The 25,085-nt window shown below is 39.7% G+C and overlaps 1 protein-coding gene across 2 annotated transcripts in view; it reads left to right on the top strand.

Annotated features, from left to right (window-relative positions):
• znf385d (zinc finger protein 385D) overlaps positions 1-25,085 on the top strand; it is a 91,672-nt gene that overhangs the window by 60,831 nt on the left and 5,756 nt on the right. For both annotated transcript variants that reach the window (XM_022193637.2, XM_022193638.2), the window contains 2 exons: positions 16,829-17,173; positions 20,530-20,711. In XM_022193637.2, coding sequence (XP_022049329.1) covers positions 16,829-17,173; positions 20,530-20,711 — 527 coding nt within the window. The remainder of the gene's footprint in view (positions 1-16,828; positions 17,174-20,529; positions 20,712-25,085) is intronic.

Genomic DNA, 25,085 nt, shown 5'->3' on the forward strand with positions numbered 1-25,085 from the left:
TAGGTACTGTGCATCTAAGAATGCCCTCATTTTCCTGAACAGTATTTCCTGAACATTGGTTTGTTTTCCATTTTTGACATATTAGTGGCAAAGGTTGTTATAGAGTAAATTATGGTTATCTCTTTACAGCACTCCATAAATCAAAAAATACTGTACACAGCCAGAAAAAACACTAATTTTTGGCACATTTTTAGTACTAAAATGTTCTCTAAATCAGGATATGAGTGATATATGAACAAATCCCTCTCCAAAAAACATTAAATAGTAGAGACGAATATAACAGGAAAGTTTGATGTATGTAGGAAGCTAAGATTTTATGAGCAAAAGAAGAAAAAAAAAACTCACTTTGAGAAAACATGTTTAAAGATATGCATTGAGAAATTCCATACTTTGTAAAACTGGAAACCACTGTTTATGGGTAGAAAGTTTAGCTAATAGATATCACCATGAAACACTCTTTCATTACTTCAGGTTTTCTGAAATATTATTATAAAATATAAATATAAAAAGTAAAATAAACACCTAAATGTGTATTTTCAGTGTTTTTCCCCACTAGTCTGGAAGAAGTAAAATGTCAAAACTGATGAATGAATGAAAAAATGTTGTTTTCGTCCCTTTTCACCTCATATGTTAGTCTTTATGCTGTATTAAGAGCTTTACGTGGCAGCAGACTGTCTGGTTTCCCACAGAGTTACTTAGCTACTGTAGAAATGTCAAACCATTAAACAGGGCAATTTACACCCAAGCTTCCCCAAAGTTAATCCATGCTGCTGTTTGTTTCCCGTAACAGAACCTTAAAGTGTTCTGATGCTACACCTGGCTGCCACTTTGGTGGTCTAGATGTCTGGAGTAATATAGCTAGGAAGTCTCACATGCATTTCTGTACATAATATAAGTTCCTTTGCAACTTTGGCCTTTGAAAAGAATCTGAATTTATGTGGTGTAAATTTACTGCAATAGGACTCTCTCTGGTTCCTGATGGGTACATACACATGAAACACTGTAGACCAAGAGCCATATTTGGGAAAACAGTTTATATTCTTCCATATTTAATGCACCAAGTGAATTTGAATTTCTTCAGCAGCTCCTGTTTAGTCATTCTTTTTTATTTGTTTTCTTTAAAATACTATATTCATTCTTGTTCAGTCATGTTTTTATCACAACATAAAGGATGTGAACTATGGGGAGGATTCCAGTTATTATAATGTTTTGGTTCAAAAGAGGACCCAAATGCAGACACAGAGCACAGTCGCAAAAACAAGAAGGTGGACTTCATTAACTAAAGCTGATGCAAAAAGCCTAATAAGTACAACTGACCAAACAGAAGCAACAGAACGGAGCAGACAAAGGTTTGAAAAATCCATGAAGGCCACGAAAAGCACAGGGAACAAGCTGTGGCAAGATACAAAGCACAGCCCCGACTTCAAAAATGAACCAGGGCACAAACCAGGATGTAGAAGACAGCATGAGGGACAAAGGCAGGAACACAGGGAGAGAACTGAGGCAGCAGACACAAAGGAGGAAGAACGCTGACAGAGAACACAGGCAGAGAACACAGACAAACTTACAAGTGAAAGAAGGAGAAACCAGAGTGTGTACACTTACACAGGGCTGACAGGGTGGTGTGACTCAGGTGAAAGTGATCGGGGTGGAGACAGCAATCACAAAAGGCAAAAGAGACACAAAAACGTGGATACATGAGGGGCAGCGCGAGGATCTGAGGGACTCTGACAAAAACCAAATTGTTATGGCGAGACGACTGGATCAAAGCATCTCTGAAACGGCAGCTGTTGTGGGGTGTTCCTATGCAGTGGCGACAGGAGGTGGTGAAAGGGAAAGATCCGATCAAACAGATTAAATACAGTCGCACAAAGTGATGGAAACCTGAATGCCGCTATGATACAAAGATGTCGGAACATGTCAGAGTGCCCATGTTGACTCCTGTCCACTGCTTAAAACACCTACAGTGAGGATGTGAGCATCAACCAGGAGCATGTAGCAACGGAAGAAGGTGGGCTGGTCATGATCATGTGAAAGACCGCATGTTTGTGCGTCATCTGCGCCTTAGAGAAGGCAGCAGGATGCACTGTGGAGGCAGGGTGCTGCTGTGGACAATGTTCTGCTTGGAAAATGTGGATCCTGGCACTCCTCCAGATGATACCTTGACACCTACCCATCGTTGCAGCTCTCTCAGCAGGACAGTGCTCCCTGCCACACTGCAAACATTGTTCAGGAATTATTGTAAGAACGTAACAAAGAGCTGAAGGCGTTGACTTGGCCTCCAAATTCCCCAGATGTCAGTCTGATTCATGGACGTCCCTCCTTCCAGCTTCTTAAAGGATCTGCTGGTGATATCTTAAGCTTCAACAGGTCAGAGCTGTTCTGGTGGCACAAGAGAATCCTCCACAATGTAGGCGATTGAATGTTGTGGCTCTGAAGTTTTGTTATTAATGATGACCACCTTAGGCTTCTATAACCAGGCAAACTAGCTTTCTAGCACAGCGCTATGCTTCAAGGTGAGGCTAATCATTACCTATTCAAGTCCTTCATTTGCTAAACATCACATTCACTACCACCGTCTGTTTCCATGCAAGGTTGCTGTTTGTCATGTTTTTCTGCTGAGCGTCCAGAAAATGATTCTGTACAGTTGGAAAGTAATTTGATAGTGATGCATCTGTGTTGCATCAGTGCAGTGGATTTGAAATGAAAAGATGACAATCATGGAATTGTTTTGCTGAAGTTTAAAGAATCAGCAGAATCAGCTAGCATTTATAAATGTAAGGAAGACGTATAACTGTGTGTGTGTGTGTGTGTGTGTGTGTGTGTGTGTGTGTGTGTGTGTGTGTGTGTGTGTGTGTGTGTGTGTGTGTGTGTGTGTGTGTGTGTGTGTGTGTGTGTGTGTGTGTGTGTGTGTCTGTTTTATGTAGCCTACATGCTTTTGTGTGGTGGACTGCAAGGTGACATGATTGTGTAGGTGGGAACAGAGCGTTAGCTGTGATAATTGTATGTGACTGTAATGGACAGTTATATGTGAATGAGCTTCACAGTAAGGTTCAAATAATGACTTTAAATGTCGTGTTGGTATATAATTTGTTGAATGCTGGATTTACTGCATTCAGACCTTACTAACTCGAATAAAAACAGAACTCTGGAAAAACAGAGACGACTATTAATTAAATCTCTTCAGTCCGACTCAATGCAAATTCTTGCTGCACTGCTCAACAACAGCAAATCAAATCCACAGAAGTTCAATTTACATTCAAGAGAGGATTTGAACATTTCCAAAGACACCATGAATATGAGTTTTAGTGAGCGATGCAGAGGCCTTGGATTGAATATTTCACTGTAAACATTATTATAACCTTGATGAAGCTAGCAGATAGAGAAAAATATCTCTGAAATGATCAGAAAGCAAATTTATTTATAATGTTTTCAAATGTTATAGAGCAAATTGCAGGTTGGTGACCTTAATGAATCAATGTATAGGAAAGTGAAAAAGTTTTTTTTTTAAAGAACATGTCTTTATGTGCACTGAAAGAACCTTTAGAGTTGTACTTTAATCAGCCTCAAAAACACAACTTGGTCGTGAGGCCTCAAAAGGGACAGTGACCAAGCTTGGTCCAGTTTAACAATAAGAAATATGGATCCTTTGTAGTAGCTTTGGCACTGAATAGACAAAAAAATTATATTATAAACTTAATGTGAAGTCATATTGATATGTCATCTGTCAAATGCATATGAATATACATTCAGTTTGTAATTATGAGTCTGCTTGGTGTCACAGAGACCAGACAAGACAAGGATGAGGAGAAATTACTGCCATCAGGGAGAAATTAATTTGTGGTGTGAGGAACCAGTGATGAGGAAGGCAGGTGTCCTAACAAGTGACAGATCTGCTAACTTTAGATAATATCACATACTGTAAATACCAGGGACTGATACACAAAACTGTTGCACAAAAATCAGCTGTTTTCAGTTGCATCTTGCTGGTCTAACATAAACCAAAACTACACTTTATAGTGACACTTAAAGTGCAGAGGTTGTGTTTTCAATAGGCTAAATCTCAGGCATATCTGTAATGTTGCTCCCTGCTGCTGATGGTAGAACTGCAGTGTCTTTGTGTAGAGAAGGAACCACAACAGCAGCCCTGATGTAGATATTCCATTCAGAACTCCATTGCATCTCCAGGAACATAATTCTCCTGTCTAAAATGGGCACTGTTGCATTTTTCGGTACGGATGCAGCAGGAGAACTGCGGTCTGCGCAGAAACAATAAAAAAGAAACTAGAATAAAAGACCATCTTTCTAAATCGCAGCTGCTCAGACCCACTTACACATTCTACTGCAGAGACGACTCCCTTATGTGACATAACGTGATGTGTTGTGAGAAAAAATATGATTTTAAGAGCTCAAAATACCTACTTTTTCACCCGAGTTATTGCCTTTTTGTCTCATAAAAGATATAAAATCATTCATTAACTTTTAAAACAATCGTTTCCAAGAAATATTAAGTATAAATTTTGTGAAAATCTCCAGCTTCAAGTTGTTCTTTCAAGCCAAGGGGAGACATTTATAGATGGTGGATGTTGGCTCTTTTTATTAACGGTCTCTCCAGATAAAAACCAGAAGGCTAAACAGTAAAGGTGGGAACCAAGCATTGACCTCCTCCCACTGTACCTGCACTGAGATATCCATCTGTAATGGACTCTACACAGCCTGACATTAAACTTACAGTCTGGCCTTGGGGAAAATGGTAAACACATTACACACAAACAGAGACCTTAAACAACAAGCTGTCATAACGAAACAGACAAACGGCTATTAATCATTTCAACGCCCTTAAAAAAAATCCCAGAAGCACATTTTCACAGCATCTCACTATCGTATCTACAGCACGCGGAGGCGGTGCTTTGTCACAAGTGGCACGGGCTAATGAATATTAATGGGCTCGGATGTCAGAAGAATTAATTGTTGAGGCGGGTAAATGCCGCATTATCTGTAAGGCTGAAGTATTTGATGGTATATCGAGGGCACCAAACTCACTCTAATGAAAAGCAGGAATTAAGGAAGGAGTAATGGCCACAGTCAGAGTAGGTAGAAACACCATGGAGGAAGAACTCTGTTTGCTTTTGCAGAGTGGCCTTTCAGTGAGTTGGCTGTCAGTGAAAAACATATTTTCGCTCCAAAAGGCAACATACCAATGCATATCCTTGGTGGAATGCTTATTTTCGTTTGTAGAACTACATCTCCCTCCTGTATTAATAATGACTAGGTTTTATTTTTTCATAGCAAAGATAGTATAAAACTATTCAAGCTATTTAAATTTCAAAACTTAGCTTCCCTGCTGCCTTAAAAGTAATTCAATTCTCTCAGTTCAACAAGCTTCGGTGTGTAAAATCGAGATGTTTCCATTCGTTTAACCACTTCTGTCAACACTCAGCATGAATTCAGCTCATCCTTTTAAAGAAATAGGTAGGTGAACTCTGAAAAGCTCTGAAAATGAAAAGGAAATGAATCATCATGAAATTACTAAAACTTATTTATAAGGATGCACTTTGATATCAGCCAATAAAGGCCTTAACCTTGTGTTCATTTTTCACTGCAGTATGAAGTCGTACACCTCAATGGGAGCATCACAACCATTACTAGACGGAGAGAGAACTCAGATATGTATTTTGTGCAGTCTGACAATGTTATAACCCCATAAATCATAAAAAAGAAATGAAACGGAAGTTTAATTTCTGTTAATAAATTTACAAAAATCTAACAAACAGGGAAGCTCCACATATGGTAGAGATTTTAATACTTGCATATTTATTCTTCATCAGTATTTTTTGTTGGTAAATGAGAGACATTAGTATCGCACATCAGCATCTTCAAACCAGAAAAAAGGAAGTGAATTCGGTGACGTACGTGCATTACGTTTGCGCTGGGAGCTGCTATGATTGGTGGAACTCACGGGAGGTGGGCCAAAATTGCGGGAAAGTTGCGGTGATTGGCCGCGCAAAATTCACGGAGATTGGTTGATTTCGCATGAATTCGCGTCATCACAACATCGCGAATTCCTTGAGGGACTGTTTAATTAATTTCTGTCCTTGTCCTATCTCTGCTGTGTATGAACAATTGTCATATGATGGTTGGTCACAGCTAACTGTGTTTCCTGGAGTACTGAGGAGTACAGGAATTTTTTTGGTTTGTTTTATTGCAGAATCGAGTTCACACTGTTAATTTTTGCTGAGATTTTGAATTAGAAATGCAGAAAAAGTGCTTAAAATTTAATTTGGTTAACTTGTTGATGAAACTGCACGTCACAAATTATTTATTAGAGGACAGCCAAAAAATTGAACATCTGATAATTCTTTCTAGTTTACTGTCTCTGACTCCAATGCATGGTGAAAATTTGGCAGTTTTTTAAAGAGGACATGCCTTTCAAGCCTGCCAGTCAGTTCAGGGGGTCGTAGGGTTAAGATAAAATACCAGTGTTGATCCAAAATGAACACTGACAGAAAGATAACGCCTGTCAGGCTAACAGGTTGGTTCAAAAATACGGTATAATTCTGACAACTTTCACATGTTAGTTGAAATGCATTTCCTCTTTTTCCCAGTGAATGTGCACATTTGAAATTCTTTGCATTTTATGTCTGCACCTGCCAGAGGGTAGATGAAAGTACACACAGTAACGTGGTAATTCCACTGCAGGAGAGACAGATATTCTCTGTAATTAGGTGGAAACAGTATGTGCATATATCAACAATTGGCTGATATCTTCAAAACCGCAGTACTGTGCATCCCTACTTCTTTATATATTTAATGTTTTTTTGATTCAGCTAAATTGCTGTATTACGTTTTAGAGTGTAGGTATAACAATTTTCAAGCTTTTTAGTGTTTTATCTGTGGAAAGTTACTATTACAGGGCATGCAAGAAAAAAAAACTCCAAAAAATATTGCACAGGCGACACATTAAAATATGACACAATGCAATGGAAGAATTTTGTTTAACATCTTTGGACCAAAGTGCTTTGTTGAGGAATAATGAGCCTGGATGTAAGTGTGTACTCACAGAACAGATTTCCTAAAATGCATCTAATACTCAAATTCTTTCCCTCCTCATTGAACCTGCATGTTGTCTGGGATGGATGGGCAGCTGGACACAGTGAGATAGTATACATTAGCCATATGACTCAGCGGCTGCCTGTCAAGTTGGTGTGTGTGTGTGTGTGTCCATACAGCAGCCGGAGATAGCAGAGGTAGAGCGAGAAAGGCGAAGCGGGGTAGAGAGAGAGAGAAATGCCCACAGCACAGCCCGCCATCTCTCAGTTCCAGTCCAGTGCCTGAGGAAATGTACCCTGATATTAGCTATTAAAGAGCAGATTGTCAGGGGAGCCATGCCAGCACTGACAGCAGCTGTACAATAGAGCTGGCTGCAGGGAGGCAGGAGGCTAGCTCAGGGTTTTTTCCTCCACAGGCTCCCTCCTCAGATCCCCGTCGGCAGCTGACGCCCTCCACCACCCTTCCACCGCACCCTCAGAAATCTGCCTTTGTGCCCGAGTCCATGCGTACATGCAGTGGGTTGGAAAAAGCCCTTACAGACAGACGTCGAAGACAGCAGCAAACCTGATGAGTGTGTGATTAGATTGGCTCCATACCTGCACTGCGTCGCAAATGTTCTCATTTGTGAGGATTCTGGATGGCGACGTGTAACTGCGGAAACTTCCCAACAGAAATTAGGTGCGGATCATTTGCTTTCAAATGAAACTGGGAAGAGATAAATCTGTGTGAATTCAAATCAATGACTCCTGCTGCTGTTAAGTGTCTGAGATAATGTCGCTTTTCTCCCTTCAACAAAAAAGATGATTGCAAGCCCTGACGCACACCTATTTGTGGATGCAAATTTTTCACCTTATCAGTCTTTTATTCGAGGAATATTCAGCCGTGACTCTTTTCTCATTTACTCACTTTGGATACTGACAAGAGGGGAGGGGGAAAAAAATCATAGACGTCGAATGAAATTTGACAGATCTCAAGAGCCATGAGGGATTTCTGTCCTTTAAGTTGTGACAGCATATAATAAGGCCCAATCATTTTAATTAAAGAGCTTAATCCAGCTTCATTGAGAAAGGTAATCAGATCTCTGGGGAGTCTTGTGATTGCCTGAAAGCCTAAGCGGAGGGGAAGGCTTTCAGAGCAGCGTTTCTCTTCTATCGTCACAGCAAATGTCAGGGGAGAGTGAGGAGAGGCTGAGGGACAAATGGAGGAAAGAAAAGAGGCTGTGTCCTGCCGGGGTCACAGCACCTGTCCTGATCTACCTTTCTCTGGATTCTCTCCGTCTTTGTGGCCTTCACCACTCCCACCTTCTCAATTTCTCTCTTTAATTGTGTCCTGTACTCGATTACTCTCCTTTAATGTTATCTCTTTCCTCTCACCTTCTCATGCTCCTTACATCCCCACCTTCTTTTTCCCCCAGTTTCTTTCTTTCTCTGTATTTCACACACTTGATTTTGCTCACTTTTTCCGTTTCACTTTCATTTAACTTTTCTTTTCCCACCTCCATATTTCTCTGCCTTCTGAATCTATCGTCTTTTGTTTCTTTTACCTGGCCTCAATCTCTATCTCTTTCTCCCTCTGCCTCCTACTTTGCTGTCGGCCCTGCTCGCCCATACCAACTTTAGATTGATCACAGTCATTACCTCCATTAATGAGATGGGATTGAGTTCTTAACTGGGCCTTGCAGAGCCAGTTAGGTCACACTGACTGGGGATATGGATTACTGGAGGCTTCCCAGAGTGCGGGGCGTCCTAGGCCAGCCAAAGTACACTTTAATCACCTGCCCTTCCAACAGCAAATGGCTCTTTAATGACACCGTGGTAGATGGGTTCACCCCAACACAAGGACAAATACATGGATGACTCAACACAGGATGGACTCAGCAGCCAGGTTCTGTAGTGAGAGCACAGATAAAGACGAGCCTCCATTGCTGTTGATTATTGCTATTTTTCTTTGCACTTTTATCATCCAGGATTATTACATATTCAGAGGTTAAATATGCATGAGCCATGAGTCATACTGCTGCATTAAGTAGATTTTAATAGTAATGTCAGTGCATTAAGTGTGCAGCTGGAGCCCAGAGTTGACTCGCTAACCTTCATGTAAAGACTGAACGTGGTCCAAAAAAAAACAAAAAAAAAACACACCTAATTCTATTTCATTTGTTTGATCTGTAAAGAAATATATGGGTAAGAAAACAGGATAATCACCTCCCGGCTCTGACTATACTTAATGCACTGACATTTAGTGATATCAGTTCTCTTCTATTACTCTTAAGAAAGCAAATAAATCCATCACCCAATATTTTGAGCAATATAATACAATTTTGAATAACACACACTGCCTGTTTTCCTACGCTTGAACAACATCCAGGTGATTCTTTGCACCTGGTTGATGCAATAATTTATTTTACATTTCATATTATGAATTGATTGCCGTCGTTTTGTTGAAATATATTCCCCCTTTGACACAAAAGAGCCTCTTTGATTTTTTCCCCCCAAAAAAGCCAGATTAAATTGACCATGATTCAGTGTTGAAAAGCAATAAAAGGTTGAAAAATAATGAGTAATAAACAATGAGATAACATCCAAAACAGGTGTTCTCTGACGTATTGCTGACTGATTTTAGTAAAGTTACACTGATGTGGACGTGTCAGGCTAAATATTAGAATCTTTTTCATATGTTTTGGAATCTGGCAATTTCCTTCTGCCTGCAGTCCTTCTAGATTTTGCCAAACAAATCATGGATCCATCACAAAAAGATGAAATTGATATCAGTCTTCACATTACAAGTACCAGAGCACAGAAACAGTTTGCCAAAATGTTTTTTTAAGCAGGAACATGCCAGTTTTTACTCTCCCTAACTGATGTTCCAGATGTGTTGTATTTGCTGTTAAGACAAAGTCAGACTTTGTGTTTGCCAGCTGTGCATAAATGCAGGACAGAAAATGAGGATCACTGCAAAGCAAAACAAACACTCAACTCTAGCCTAGTCCAGGAAATCTCCGATAACAACCTAAAACAGTCATTGTGACGGTGCAGTTATTTCAGCTGTCTGAGTGCGAGAAACTTCAGCCAAAAGTAGTTAAACGACAACTGCAGGCAAAGAGTCTCTGGCTGACACGAACACCGAACCTTTACTTGCACTTTTTCTGGAAGCCCGCTCCGTCTGGTCAGCCTGCCAATGAAAAGCTGCCCAGTGAAGCAGGTGTGATGGCAGCCTTTCGGTCGCTTGTGAGCGCGGTGAGTCTGAGTGAGTTTATCACTGTGATTTCAGGTTGTTTTGATGCTTGGCAACCCCAAACGGACTGGGAGTAGGTGGTCGTTAATTGCAGGGAGCAAAGAGGTCGCTGCCGCTCTGCTTGTGGCATAAACATTAGTCATCAGGAGCGACAAGGTCGGCGGTATCATAAATAGTTCACTGATTAATTATTGTTCTCAGGGTTGCCTGGCCTTGATGGGGCTTAATGAAAAGTTGCCGTTAAAGCAGGTTTGATAACAGCTAATGACTCCTGCATTATTCTGTTCATGTTTAAACCTCCTGAATTTGTCATCTTTACCATGTGTAGCCAGTGGGGATTTTTACTTATATGATTTAAAGCTAAGAATGAGGTCTTTTTAAGGTGGTGTTTTTAGTGTGTGGACTGGACGGACTAGATTTTCTGGCTCTTGCCCGAAGCCTTTTTTGCCTCAACTCAAATAAAATAGAATATAAATTACTCACAGCTAATAAGTGAAGTCACTGTTCCTCTTTTCAAGTTGAGCTCACAAACTTTAAATAAGTGTTCCAGTCATGGTATTGAATGTAACAGCCGGGAATAATGGCCTTTTCATGCCAGATGTTCTTCCTTCAGTCAGTCGACAGGCCTCTAGCATTTACAGAAACACACAGGTAGAGTTTAGTTACCCACAGGTGCTGCACATTACGTCCACATCGCTCAATCACCTGCTGGCAGCAGTAATCAATGGGCGCCCTTGCTTAAGGTCATGAGATGGACAGATCTTGTCAGTGGCAGCCTGTAAGCACCATTAAAGGAGTGCAGCAGCAACACGGAGAGCGAAAAGGGAAACATAACAGCTGCAAAATATGGTTTCAATGACCCTGTAAGTCACTTCATAATTTAAACTATGAAGGCGTAATTTACTGAGTGCTTCCAAATAAATTGAATTTAGAAATGTCATTCTTTGTGGCTTTTTGGAGAACAGTATCTTAACGGTGAGTCACTGCCCTCGAGTGTCTTGGGTCTTTTCCATAACTGAGAGTAAGACGGAGCGTGAGATCGACAGGCGGATCGGTGCTGTCGACTGTACAGAGAAGAAGGAGCTGAATCTAAGTTTGACTTCAGCTGTCAGTCTGCATTCTGAAAGTCAGCTGTGGTACTGAGCTTTTCTGTAATCAAAACCAAGACAATGAGATCAGGTGCAAGTGAGCAGAATGAGTCTCAAACAGTGTATGTATTTACAGTTCCGGTGGTTTCACACCAAACTTGCAGAGAACAGAAGAATGCTGAGGACTACACAGTATGATTTTGCCAGGTAGAAATGGAGACACAACACTTCTAAATCACAACATATGGATGCTTGAACACGACCCATTAGAATCATAATGTGTGATTTTAAGCACGCTGTAGCATAATTTCTTTCTGATGATGTTCACTATTCCTTTTTTGCGTTATTATTTCTGTCTTTAATCGATGTTTGGTTAGATTGATAAAAAATCACAGTTTGTGTAGTGACATGCTACAAAGCAAACTTCTACCTCTGCGGAAACCTTCTCTTTCATTTTCTTGTCAGAAAATGAGCGATTGTGATGTGGAGAATATTTGGCATCAATTTCAGATGTTGAGGAACTTCCACAGAAGTCCATCGTATTTCTCTGATGTTTTAAATATATCTGGTACGTTTAAAAGTGACACCACATAGGGGTCATGATCAAGCATCCAGATGTTAAAAACTGTGAATGAGACTGAATTGAAGAGCATAGTTACAGACCTCTGTGAATCCAGAGACTTGAACCATGAACTCTTCCATGATTCTTATCATTATCACCTCCCATCAATACCAGTCGCTATGGGTTGATTATGTGCTGCAGAGCCTAGCAGGTTGTCCATGCTGTTGCGGATGTCTCTCTGTAGGTATTAACGACTTTGCTCTGCACAATGTTCAAATTTTGGGTGAAAGCTCTGTTAGTAATAAGGTGAGGAGGTCACACATCTGGAGGGAGAAGCTGCTCTTTCATGTGGAAAAGAGCCAGTTGAAATGATTCGGGCGTCTGATTGTGATGACTGCTGGATGCTCTCCTGTTGAGAGGTTACAGACATGTCCAAGAAGGGAATTTTGAGGACAACACACTGGAAGGATTACAGACCCCATCTGGCCTGGGAACACCTTGGGATTTCCCAGGAAGAGTTAGCGGATGGGTTTATGTGGAAGGACATGTGGCCTACATGGTTTAAAAGAAGAAAAAAAAGAGGAGGAAAATGGTGAGATGAAGCATTTTAACAAACTCCACAATAAGAAACGTGGCGGGCTTCATGGTTTGGTGTCTGTGCAGGCGTAGATTCACTGGATGGTGGGTGTTTTGGCTTTGGTGTTTTGGTTTTCTGATCAATATATCGAGTACAACAGAGCCACCACATCACCAGATGTCAACAATGGATCTGATTGTTTTTACTGATCTATCTCCCATAGATCTAAACACAAGTATCAGTTAAGTCACAATTCCTTTTGAAACACTGAAGCTCCTGCCATCTGTGCCCAAACTATGGACGTCTCAGATCTTTTCTTTTTACCATCTTGATACGAAATGAGTATCAGCTGGACCTGCTTAGCATTTTTAAACATGCTGCAGAGAATGACCTGGTTAATTGTACCATTCAGTACACCTGTGTGGAAACATCTGCATTGATTGTGTTGTTGTTATGTCCTTGATTCAGGGTCCTCCTTTAATTTGTTGCCCGTCTGTATCTTTCTCAGAGCTCTTTGTAAGCCAAATGTTCAGGGAAACACATGCTGATACTCCAGATTTCAGTTTTATTCTCAGATACTTTCATCGTTATCGTTTAGGATCTGCCTTGTTGTTCAGCAGTCCTGCTAAAGAAATACATTTCCTAAGATTATGTTACATATTTTTACCCTCATAGTTTTATCTCGCTGTATTTTGATGCAGAAGTCATGTTTTTGTGCATTTACCTGCCACCTGGTCCAGTTCCTTTCCACAAAGATCTGCATTCAAAACATCCAGTGCAATTCATGGTCGGGCTGCAAATTTCATAGTTGGAGTCAGTCAACTGTAGGAGGAGAGTATTACAGGAAAAAAATGTACCTCAAACCCATTTCAGAAGGTTAATGGATTGGATGCTCACAAACAAAAATACTAAAAGAAAAAGCCACAGTGCATACATTTACATGCATTTAGCTGCAGCTTTCATCCAGACTGTCAGCGCAACAGAGGAGTAAGCCCGAAACCCTGGATATCATTCAGCACCTCAGGCTGATTACAGACCGTATTCACCAGAAGCTGGCTTTTCTTCTTCTTATGTAAAAGAGGAACTTCTGTCACCACAGGTCATGACTGAAACACACCTGCTGCTTTTACCCCTGATTTATTTCGTAACCTTTTGTAGAAGTGAACGCGGTGACAACATACATTTGAAGGGCTTTGTGGCGTCAAGTGCCGACACCTCCACTGGGATAAATAAGAACCATGTATAATGGCCCGCAAAAATAGCATGACATAATTCACTATTGATTTGCTCTCCTGGCTGGCTGATCTTCATTTCGTGACACTGGAGTGCGGAGAACTCAGAGGCATTGGCATCGATCAGGTGGTGTCGCCGAGGCAAAATTTCATTTTCGCAAATGTGGCAGCAGTCCTCTGTATTCCACACACTGACATGTGGTGTTGTTTTATGAGTCAGATGTATTGATCCACTGCTGTCTTTGTTCCTAAAACTATCACACATTTCTTTTAGGGCACAGCAGCTCTTTTCACATGTTAATGTTGTCCTAATATTGGATTAGAGGCGCTGAGCTGTGAATCTCTGATACAAATAGCATGTGTCTGACATGCAACTTCTCTTTCAGACATTTTTATGATCATAAATAGAAATCAGGGCTGTTTTCCTCTGGGCGCGAAAGTCTAATGTGTTGACTCCACCTCTTCATATTAATTTTGACTTATTTTCCTACTTCAGTCTATGCCTCATTAATCTGTGCATAGATCATTTTCCTCATTTTCCTCATTGTTTTACCATAAAGGAACATATCTACACTTTTTAATTCTCTACTTCAGTCTTTATTTTGAGAATAATTTCATATGCTTTTACTGACACCAATATGTGTCACATTGACATTCACACTCACAGCCTAAAGATTCCCTTAAACTCAAACCTAAGGAAGTATAAAAGCTGCTCTTGTTAGTCTAAATCCCAACAGGTTCTCAGAGCTTTAGAGCTCAACTGTTGTCAGTTGCATTTATTAGTTAAAATGGTTAATTTTGGACCCTTTGGACATATTGCAGCATTTGTTTTACCATATAAGAATCAGAAGAAAAAGAATACAAATATACAGGGTGTCCATAAAGTCTCTTTACAATTTTAAGAATTTATGCGTAGAAATCAGTGGTTGTCAAAGTTTTTTCTACCTCATTTATTACACCTCTATATGGGCATCATTAGTTGCCCGAAACACATCAAGACGGTACTCGATTTCTTGCCATGTTCGCTGTAGCACAGCCTCATCAATGGTGGCAATGGCATCAGAAATCTTATTCTTCAAGTCAGTAATGTCCCACGTCTTTGTTTGATACACAATACCTTTAACATAACGCCATAGAAAGAAGTCCAAGGGAGTGATATCTGGTGAACGTGTGGGCAAAGAACTGGCCCATCCCTTCCAATCCACCGGTCTGAGCAGCCTGTCATTTTTTAGGGTTTCATTGAACAGTACCTCTTGCACCAACAGGATACCTGAAGCACTTAATTTCAATGTGATTACAAACTTCAGTAAACACTGATTACAATAAAAACAAATCTGGTTAAGATATGTTATCACCTGCCTTTGTAATAAATTCTTAAAGTTGTAAAGAGACTTTGTGGACACCCTGTACATCCGACTTTCTCCTATAGTCCAAAGACATGCAGGTTTAAATTCTAAACTGGCTGTAGGTGAGTCTGAACATGCATTACTGTCTGTCTCTCCATGTCAGCCCTCTGAGACATTTGCTGCTTCCAGTAAAGGTCTCTAATTGCTGGTGTTTGAGAAGTGCACCTCTCCTCTGCATGTATTACTGGATGGTGCTGCGTCACGTCATAAATTCACACAAGTTTTTGGAAGCGTTTTCAGTGTGCATCACCATTCTGTTTCCTGACAGATGTCTCATGGCCAAACCAGGCTTTAGGTTGCCAAAGTCTCATTGCTTTGTTTATCCACAATATACGCTTGAGGTTTTTGTAACTGTTGAGCTGTCGCTTTCTGTGCTGACACATGAAGTTTCCTCTGAGAGAATGATTGTCTCCTCAGCCGATCCAGCTTTTAGGAGCAAAACAGTAACGTGGTGTTTGTAGCTGCACAGCCGTCCCTTATGTGCCTGTTTTTGCAAAGTGAGGTTGTTTGTTCCTATAGAAACTCTAAGGTTGGATGGAAGAAGATTTGTTGTCAAGCAACATGTCAAATACAGCGGACAGTGTCAAATACTGTAGATGTTTATTGAGGCAAAGTTTCTTTGAACAGTTTTTAAGTGTCATTTTGTTATTTTACATATTTTCCCTGTCTTGTTAAATTACAGATAATATTGTAAAATCACAGAAAAATAATATTAATTTGCATGTTTGCCCCCCCCCCAAAAAAAACAGGCCAAAACTGTAATAATCTACATCAAATATCAGCAATTTTACAGCTGTTACTTTGTTATTGTATGTCTAAAAATGCATTTTTTTAACATTTCTACTTTTTGACATTTAGCCAATGTGAGAAGAAACAAGAAAGAAGAATTATGTATATTAACAACTGAAAATGTATTTCAATTGTTATTTTACAAATTTCCATTGTTTGTTTAATTACATAAATTCATTAAAATAGCAGAAAACAGATATTCATTTACACATTTAGTGTAAATTTGAAAAAGGCAACAAAAAAAAAACAGGCCAAAATTCTACCACATCATAAATTCGTATTTTTAGAAATAGTAATTCCTTCTTTTATAATTTTTGACTGTAAAATTAAAATAGCTTTATATAATTTTTAAATGAATAAAAATGAGTATTTTACAGATAATATTTGCCATTTGCGAAGGACTGAGAAAATAGCTATTGGTTAACTGTTATTTTTACTGAATTTCCCTGTTCTGTTAAATTACCTAGAATATCTATTAAAACCACAGAAAAAAGTATTACTTTACAAAATGTGTTGCTGTAAAATTACACAGATATGCTGCAAAAAATGTTATTATTTTACACATATTAACACTGTCTTGCAGTTTGTTTGTTTTTATATTGTACTTTATATCATCAAATCCTACTCTGGTCCTCATGTGCTTGATTCACTGTTCCCAAATCTCCACTTTCACAATACTGAATATGCAGGACTTCACATTTTTATGTTGATATTTTATGTTGTTTGCTTGAACAAATCAGACCAATAAAATAGAGCTGATCCTCTGAAGTCTGAATAAAAAGATGTTCAGTCAGCTGTTGGGTGAACGTTACATGAATAAAACATTTCAGTCCCTAAATGATGGATGGAGCAATTTGACTCAAAAGAAAATCGTGCATTTCTCTGTACAGATGGTGTCCCTGGAACAGCGCCACTGCCGCTCTCCCCTGTGCTCAGACCGGCACAACCCTTGGCATCCTTGGCGACCCCGACCACGCCAACGCCGGCACCTGTGGCCTCGCTGATGGTCCCGAGCTCCACGGCAGCCACAGCCCCGGAGACTACCTCAGCTGCTGGGGGAGACGAGAGGCCGTCGAAGCTCGGCTCACCCTCAGAACCGGACCTGGAGCCGGAGGCCGAACCCGAGACGGAGACGGACACGGAAACAGAAGAGGAGAAAGCTCGACGTCTTCTCTACTGCTCGCTCTGCAAAGTGGCGGTCAACTCGGCATCACAACTGGAGGCTCACAACAGTGGTAAGAAAGGACCGAGTGGAGTGATTAATAGAGAGTGGTATTTAATCTACTGTATGACGGAGGTGTTGATCCTGTTTGTTTTTCTCAGTCAACACTGACAAGGCAAGATCATGTTATTTCTTGTTGTGCAATTTCCATGACAAATCCACATCAGCATCAGAGCTGAAGTGATTTTCTTGGTGCTTTTTTGTCTGCAAGGTTGTTATCTCCCGGGTGTCTTCAGTGTTTTTTGTCATCATTGTTGAGTTATATTGGCTGCCTTCAACAATCCTTTTCAGCCCTGAAAAAAAAAAAAATCACAATTCCTCAGTTGTTTTGTTTTTGTCAGTGGTTACCATAGGAACCTGTTATGAAACTTTGATCAGGTATTGTGAGACATCCTTGCTTTCGATTGAATTCTCAATCAATTTCTAATACAGCGCTCAGACACGCAGTGCCAGGATATGACAGCACAATGACTCATCTTTGTTTTCAGTCGGAGCTTCGTGCACAGGAATGCCCCACTGCTTTCAGCATTTCTTTCTTTCTTTCTTTTTTCGAAAATGAGCATTTTATTGAAAGCTTGAGCAAAGGAACACAGTAAAATAAGCATTTAGCAACAGGGGGCTCAACATGACAGACAGAAACATCCAGACACAAAAAAGCATCTCTGGCAGCACACTTCTGGCTGCACCAGATTACAGAGGAGCCCCATGTGAACTCGTTCCGTCGAGACTGTGCGATCCTCTTAGAACCAGCCAGCTGGGGCATTTTGGAGCCTATTCTCACCACATCAATATCTTTTTTATCTGTTGTAACAGCTAAAATATTCCATTTGTTTTTAATAAAGGAAGAGTCAGAGTCTTTGAGTTCAGCGGTTGAGTGCAATTGACAGTGACAGTTTTGCAGAAACTTGGAACTCCTTCTTTAGCGCTTCAGCTGTTGGATGCTTCTCTCTCCAGCCTTATGTGCTGGACATGACCAAAATATCTTCAGAATAAAGTCGTGGCTCCCAGATGGTGGGTGGATTGTAAGTGGGTCAAGTTTGTCCAAAAATAAGAAATCCTCCAGAGTGGTGCCTTTATGTTCAAGTAGCGTTTTCTGCCTCCTGATAAATAGGAACACCACAACATACACACATACTGTAGAATGTACGGCAAGCTGTTGTAGCATTTAATAGCTAGACTGGAAATGTATTTCAGTATGTGGAATTCAGGCATTCTAAGTGAAATAGTTTCAGATATCCAAATCACCATCCTTCACAGGACAAAAGCTGTTCACATTCATGTGTACAGTGTTTTATTTTTGTATCTGCAGCTGAATTACGACAAGTTGTGATTCCTGTTTCTCATATCTGCAGTTTAATTCTCACTAGTCATAATTCTAGGTCAAGATAATTTTATTTTACCTAAATTCTACACATTCACAATGTCCTTTTTAGATAAACTGAGTTTAGATTACTCACTGCCTTGTAGATATCTTGAACTGGAGCTCGTTCTAAATTTTAGTTGTTCTAAATGTAATTACCAGATCTTGAATTTTAGTCTTGACAAAGCAGAATAGAAACTATACTTTTAGAAGAAGACGAGCTTCAAGGAGCCGTTTGGGGGTTTGTCATCATTGCAACTGTGGAAGAACCTTTTGGGTTAAAAAATGCAGCAGAAGTCACTGAGAGAGGTTTTTAAAGAAGAATTTGTGGGGTTCAGGGTTTCATTTTGACCTCTATTATCATCATTATACCCCCAATATATTTTCTGACCCCAAACATAAGAAATATCTGACAACATTGTAGATGCTTCTAAAAACAATAGAGAGCGATTGCAGACACTGCTAACAGAGTGCCTGTTTTTGGTCACCGTCATCCTCTCTGTAGCCAAAATATTTCCATCCAGCAGAAGTTGCATTTCTTCTTTTTCAAAGTTTCTCACCCGTTCTTTGCTTATTTTGCCGTGCACATGTGGAGCCTGCATGTCAGCAAACCGTATGTTCCGCAGTACATTGAGTGCTCACCTGCTGGCCCTGTGAGCATAAATTAGCTACAAATCAACATAAAAAGCTAGTATTTATTAAATCATTTGAACCGGGTTATTTTAGACTGAAATGATGACAGACTTGGAGCAGATAAGCTGCTAAGATAAGACCTCTGAGCTTGCATTGTGATAAAGGGGATCTTTTTAAACTTGAAAAAAATGTAGGGAAAAAGAAAACATACACTGAAAAATGTACTTTATCAACTGACAATCCAGGACAAGAACAATTGAGGAATATAACGGACATGTCAGCTGCCATGTTGGTTGTTGAGCTCTGATACACAAGTGATGTTTGCAAATTTGACTTTTTGCAAACATCAGTTTGCAAAAATGTCCATCTCTTTGAGCAAAATGAGGCAAAGATGACCTTTTTTTTAACATAAAAGAAGAGTCTATGCCAAAGTGGAAGTGACTTAAAGCTGCATTATTTCAAACAGCCAGCAGGGGGCGACTCACTTGGTTACAATTAGAAATCAGATTGTACAGAAATCTATGAGAAAATTCTACTTCTCACTTTATCTACTACCTCAGTAAATATCTTCCTGATGAACTTACAGACTCAATAACTATTTTCACAACTTTTCAATACAGCTTAATGTTCATTTTGTAAATTATGACCCCTTTTAGAGTAAAACAGATGAGAAAGCAGGTCTGCTTTAGGGATAGATCCCCATCATATTGGCATTTCTAGTGTCCATTGTTTCTTTATCCAGATCCACTCTCGCTATTTGCGTTCAGCTTCAAAAGACCGAGATGGTATCACCCAAATTGAAACCTTCAGGCCTGAAAACAGCAGTCCTCAAGTTAAAAGGTGAAATCTCAGAGACTAAATCCATCCTTTATATACGGTCTACGGTTTGGTGCAAACTCCAAGTAAACATTCAATAAATGTTAAATGAATTAGACTCAGCAGCTTCTGTTAGGTTGGGTGAGTTCAAAGTAAACATCAGGGTGTTGACAGGTAGCGTGTTCCTCCCGCAGCCAGAAATACTGGATTAATCCTGGATTATTGATGTCGACTTGAAATGAAACCAATGAGAATTTGGTTGGATGAGATCATATCAACAAACCAATCGACCACCTGACCTGGAAGCTGCAGCTCTATCGAACACAACTCAGAAGTTAAATAAAGCATGTTGGTTTAACACTGATGAGTTTAATAGCGCTTTTAAGCATCTCCGATCAAGGATGTTTTAGGACCATTCAGTAGTCGACTCTTGCAACTCTGACCTTCATATTTATCACATAATGAAACATGCATACCTCTAATTTCACCTTTTCCTCCAGGCAGAATCTGTGGATTGAAGGCCACGCATTGACCAAACTGCCTCCTCTTTGAACCTGCAGGTACGAAGCACAAAACGATGCTGGAGGCCCGGAGCGGTGTGGGCTCCATCAAGTCTTTTCCTCGAGCAGGTGTCAAAAGCAAACTGGCGACATCCTCCAAATCATCGACGGGCCTGCAGAACAAGACGTTTTACTGTGAGACGTGCGATGTGCATGTCAACTCAGAGACTCAGCTAAAACAGGTGAGACGCTCAGAAACACTCGGTTAATAACACAGAGGGAAATGAATTTCATATAAAACTGTTCCCGGCTTTCATGCTCACAAATGGAGTGTGAATAAAAGGAACTTCAAAATAGGGGAGTCAGTGAAAGACAGATAAAAGAAGATTGGATTGGCATATTATCAAAAAGTTAATTATAATATCATGGCTATCTGTGTGGCTATCTTGCAGTACAAATATCAAAGCACATAGAAAGTAATTACATTGGTCATTATCTGACATTATTAATCATTTTGCCTGTGATGGACTGGTTTGGCATTTTGCAAACTATTGTTATTCGTGAGAACATTGATACCACCTGCATATGTCACCTCTAAAATCACTGCCAAGAAATACGGCACATCACACCGCTAAGTGGAATTCAGCTTTCATTAATTTTATTATGTACACCGATGTAATATGTCAAAACATCTCAGATGAAAAAGGTCAATATGGAGCTTTAGAGGACTGTTGGACATTCTGCTAACACACCTTCCTCACCCGCCATGGTAAATCAGCAGGAGATGGATGAGGAGGAAATTAATAACTGGAGCACAGCCGCACTTTTCTGGCAATGCAAATGATGTTTTTGATGACTGACATCCAAACGCACTCCTATAAATAAATGTGTAAATCAAGATGAGTCATCTAAGCTATTTTAAAGTTTACAATCAGAGAACAGGTGGGGGAAAAATCCATACAAAAACACAGAATGATTGTTTTTGACAAATATTTGGCACACAAGATTACATGACTGGATAGTCAGCGCAGGGGTTAGAACTTAAACATGTAATTTTAATTTTGTTGCCATTCGCTGAAAAGCACAGCGGACACCAGCGTTGCATGGAGAAATCAGGTTGAAGAAGGAAAACAATTACATGCACAGTAATGACCTCATTACTGCAAAAGCTGCATTTACCTGCAGCTGCTCTGTAATCAAATTTCTCCTTCACCCACTACCACATTTGTGAAATTCAAACGCCATGTTTGAAACATATTAGTGCCATATGAAGCTGCTGCTTGAAGACTGGATTCATTTTTTGCTTCAGAGGATTTGGATATGTTGAGGCTCCACTGTGAGAGTACACGATTTGTCTGAGTTTCATTAGTAGTCTGCTGTGCCGTCTTTAGAAATCTACATATTTAGGATGACCTGATAGTTGAGTGGTTGGGGCAGAAAACACATGGGAGCTAATGCCCCAAGCAGTAAGTCTACAGTTTGATTCCCAGCTGGTCGGACCATTTGCTGCATGGCATCGCTCTGCTCTCCATCCTCATATTTCTTGTCTCTCTCTGTCTCCATCAAATAAAAGCATAAAAGGTCAAAAAAAGAGAGGAAAAAATGGATTTAGCCCCAGAGAGTGTCAATATTCACTTCCTGTTGGATACACAGATGCACAGACATATGAGTTCTTCCTTCATCCTGCTTTCCCTGTTTTAAGTTGCTGTCACGCACATGAATTCTTCCAGAAACCTTGAAGAAATCCGGTGGAATAGCACACGTGGCTAGGAGATTAGATTCCACCAGTAGAAACAAACTTAATGAAGGAAGTAAAAAGGAAAACATGTTCCTAATTTAAGGTGCAGTAGGCAAAAATGTAAAACAGATTGTTTAAAAAAAAAAAAAAAGCCAGAACCTAAAAATACAGCCCTCCCCTGCAGCTACAATATTGTTTATGTACACTTCAGGCTCAGAAAAATAATCAAGATAAAAGCAAACATTTGTTTATGGTTACACACAGGATTTGAACTCTACACTGCTGAGGTTCCTCTTCAGTCTGAAAGCCAAAACCTTGTTTGAAAGGCAAGTTAAAACAGGAGAATTTCCACTTTCTGATGGCCTTTGAACATAGCATATGGGACATATGGTTCAATCTGGAAAAACAGACAGAAATAAACTTAAAATATTTCATCATCAATTTTCGTCATTCAAAAATTCACCAAAAATAAACAGTTTGTGCAAAATTGTGTGAAAAAAAAATCTATGCTCCTCAGCACAGCTCAGAGCCAGTGTGACTCAGCTCTGATCAACCATCACGTGGCAAAAAGGCAGCTAGTTTTCACATAAACTGCAGGCTGTGTTTAATTAGAGCACAGAGGAAACAGCAACACTGAAAAGAAAATAAAGTATAATTGAAAAATAAAATAAATGCATCTGAAAAATGGTGTACAGAGGAGCATGCTGTCAGTAAGTTGTTGGAAGATACATTCAGCATCTGTGTAGTTTGTAAAGGCTGTGAAAATCTAAACAGGCCAGTCAAAATTTCTATTTGAATCCATTTTTTGTAAAACTTAGAGAATAAATAATGCTTTTGTCTCTCCCCATGATTTATGGCACTGTATTTTTCTTTGTCATGCTGTCTCTGCTTCTAGTCTCCATATAGGTGCAGAATGTTATACTACAGGGAAAAATGAGCCCACAGAGAATAAAAGTGTGACAGGAACAAAAAAAAAAGCAAACCGCACCATCGTGTCCTACTCTAATTGTAGATTTTGTTGCTCTTTGTGTTTTCTCACTTGATCTGTGTGAAAAGCCCCGTGATTGGCTGAAGTCTCCCTTGATGAGCGAGATTTTCTAAAGCCTGAAAACGGAGCCGAGAGGAGGTGCAGAAATCTTGCTTCCTCTGAGACCACTGAGAATTACTTTATTCTGAAAGGTTATTTTGGATTTTTTGTCCAATGACGCCATAAAAATGAATACAAATGGAGCCTCCCTCAGCTTTGACATAATGTTAAACCATCTACAGTTGCAAGAAAACTAAAATCTCTTTGACTCGGCTGAAATCTCTGCCCGTGTATCCTGGTAGCTGACGTGGGGCACTCTGCAAATCTGCTTTTCTTATAGCTGCTGATCATTCTGTCATGGGGGGGTATGTCATCTTCAATACCTGAAAACCGCTGGCTTTTGTCTGAGCTAACCTTGAGATTTCTCCCTGAAAACAGACAGGCTTTGTATGAATTTTTCATGCGAGGACTTTTACTGAGTACTTCTGAACGGCAGCGATTCTCTCTGAAAAGAATCCAGCATGACAAATTTCAGTTGCAGCTTGAAACCAGAAGAAAAGTGTGATTGTTAAATCCACTGCAAAGAGTTGTGAAATTTAGGCACAGCCAGAAATCTGCCTTTTGTTTTCAACATGTACACACACACTGAATTATTTATTGGCTTGAGGTTGGACAGTATTTCTGTATGTGTCAGTCTGCATTCTTGTCTTCTTGTTTATTCGGATCCACTGGTTGTTTATAGTCTTTCTACATCAGAAAACCCACATAAATTCTTATTTATCATGGAAACACAATGTGCCATTTAGTAAAAGCTCTCTGCAGCGTACCTTGCTGTGCTCGAGCCGTACTCATTTTCACCACGAGCGGCTCTATTTACAATAAAACCTATGAAGCTGGAGTAGTTTTGCCTTGAGATAACAGGTGTATTTTTGGTCTTGGCTGCTCTGTTTCTCCACAATAAGTGGAACTGAATCAGATTCAGGCATAACTGGCATCTGTAAATCATCACAGCCATCTCTAATATTACTAATACAAATAATAATAGCTAGTATTTCTGTGGAATTGCTCTTCCGTTAGGGTATTGGTGTTGCAATATTATTTGCAAATGTGTGTGGAGAGTTGCAAAGATGTGTCTAAATCTGTTTGTCTCAATGTAATCTCCAAATTTATAGTGTGCAGAGATTTGCGCACGTGTTAGAGTTGGAAAGTCTTAAATTTGTATTAAAAATGTATAAAATATTCTCCCAATGAGTGCATTCAAAAACTCAATGTAAGATGCTTTTCTTTTTTTAAGTATTTAGCTTCATTTTCTAGACCAAAAAAGCCAAATTCTTCGGTTCCCTTTTAGCTGCGCCTCTTACTGAGCTCTCCTTTTCATCTGATTTCTCCTCACAGCTTTCACTGATAGAAGATTCGCATTCAGTTTCTGCAAATTTGCAGATGTCTTTACAAATGTACAAATCTTATTCACATTTACAGATTCTTTTATACAGCAACAAATCTGATTGCACACATGGATTTTGACCAAGTTTCACAACACTTCATGCATACTTGGAGTGATATTACTACAAGAACGTCCCGCCACTCCTTTTAGACTGCTAAGAAAGAAGGTTTGAATATTGTATTTTTTTCAGGAGTGCAGGGACGATAAACCTAAATGCAGTTTAAACGAGGCTTTTTGAATAAATAAAAAAACTGATACAGTCAAATTAAATCAGAGGGCAGAGTAGGAGATAAGTTAGTCAAGTCTAGGATTTTAGATTATATGGTAGGGTCTTAAAGTAACTATTTCAGTTAGTCTGGTAAATTTGAAATGTATATAATAATGTGGGGTCTAAATCTAGATATTTC

Source organism: Acanthochromis polyacanthus, chromosome 12 (assembly GCF_021347895.1).
Source record: "Acanthochromis polyacanthus isolate Apoly-LR-REF ecotype Palm Island chromosome 12, KAUST_Apoly_ChrSc, whole genome shotgun sequence".
Lineage (NCBI taxonomy): Eukaryota > Metazoa > Chordata > Actinopteri > Pomacentridae > Acanthochromis > Acanthochromis polyacanthus.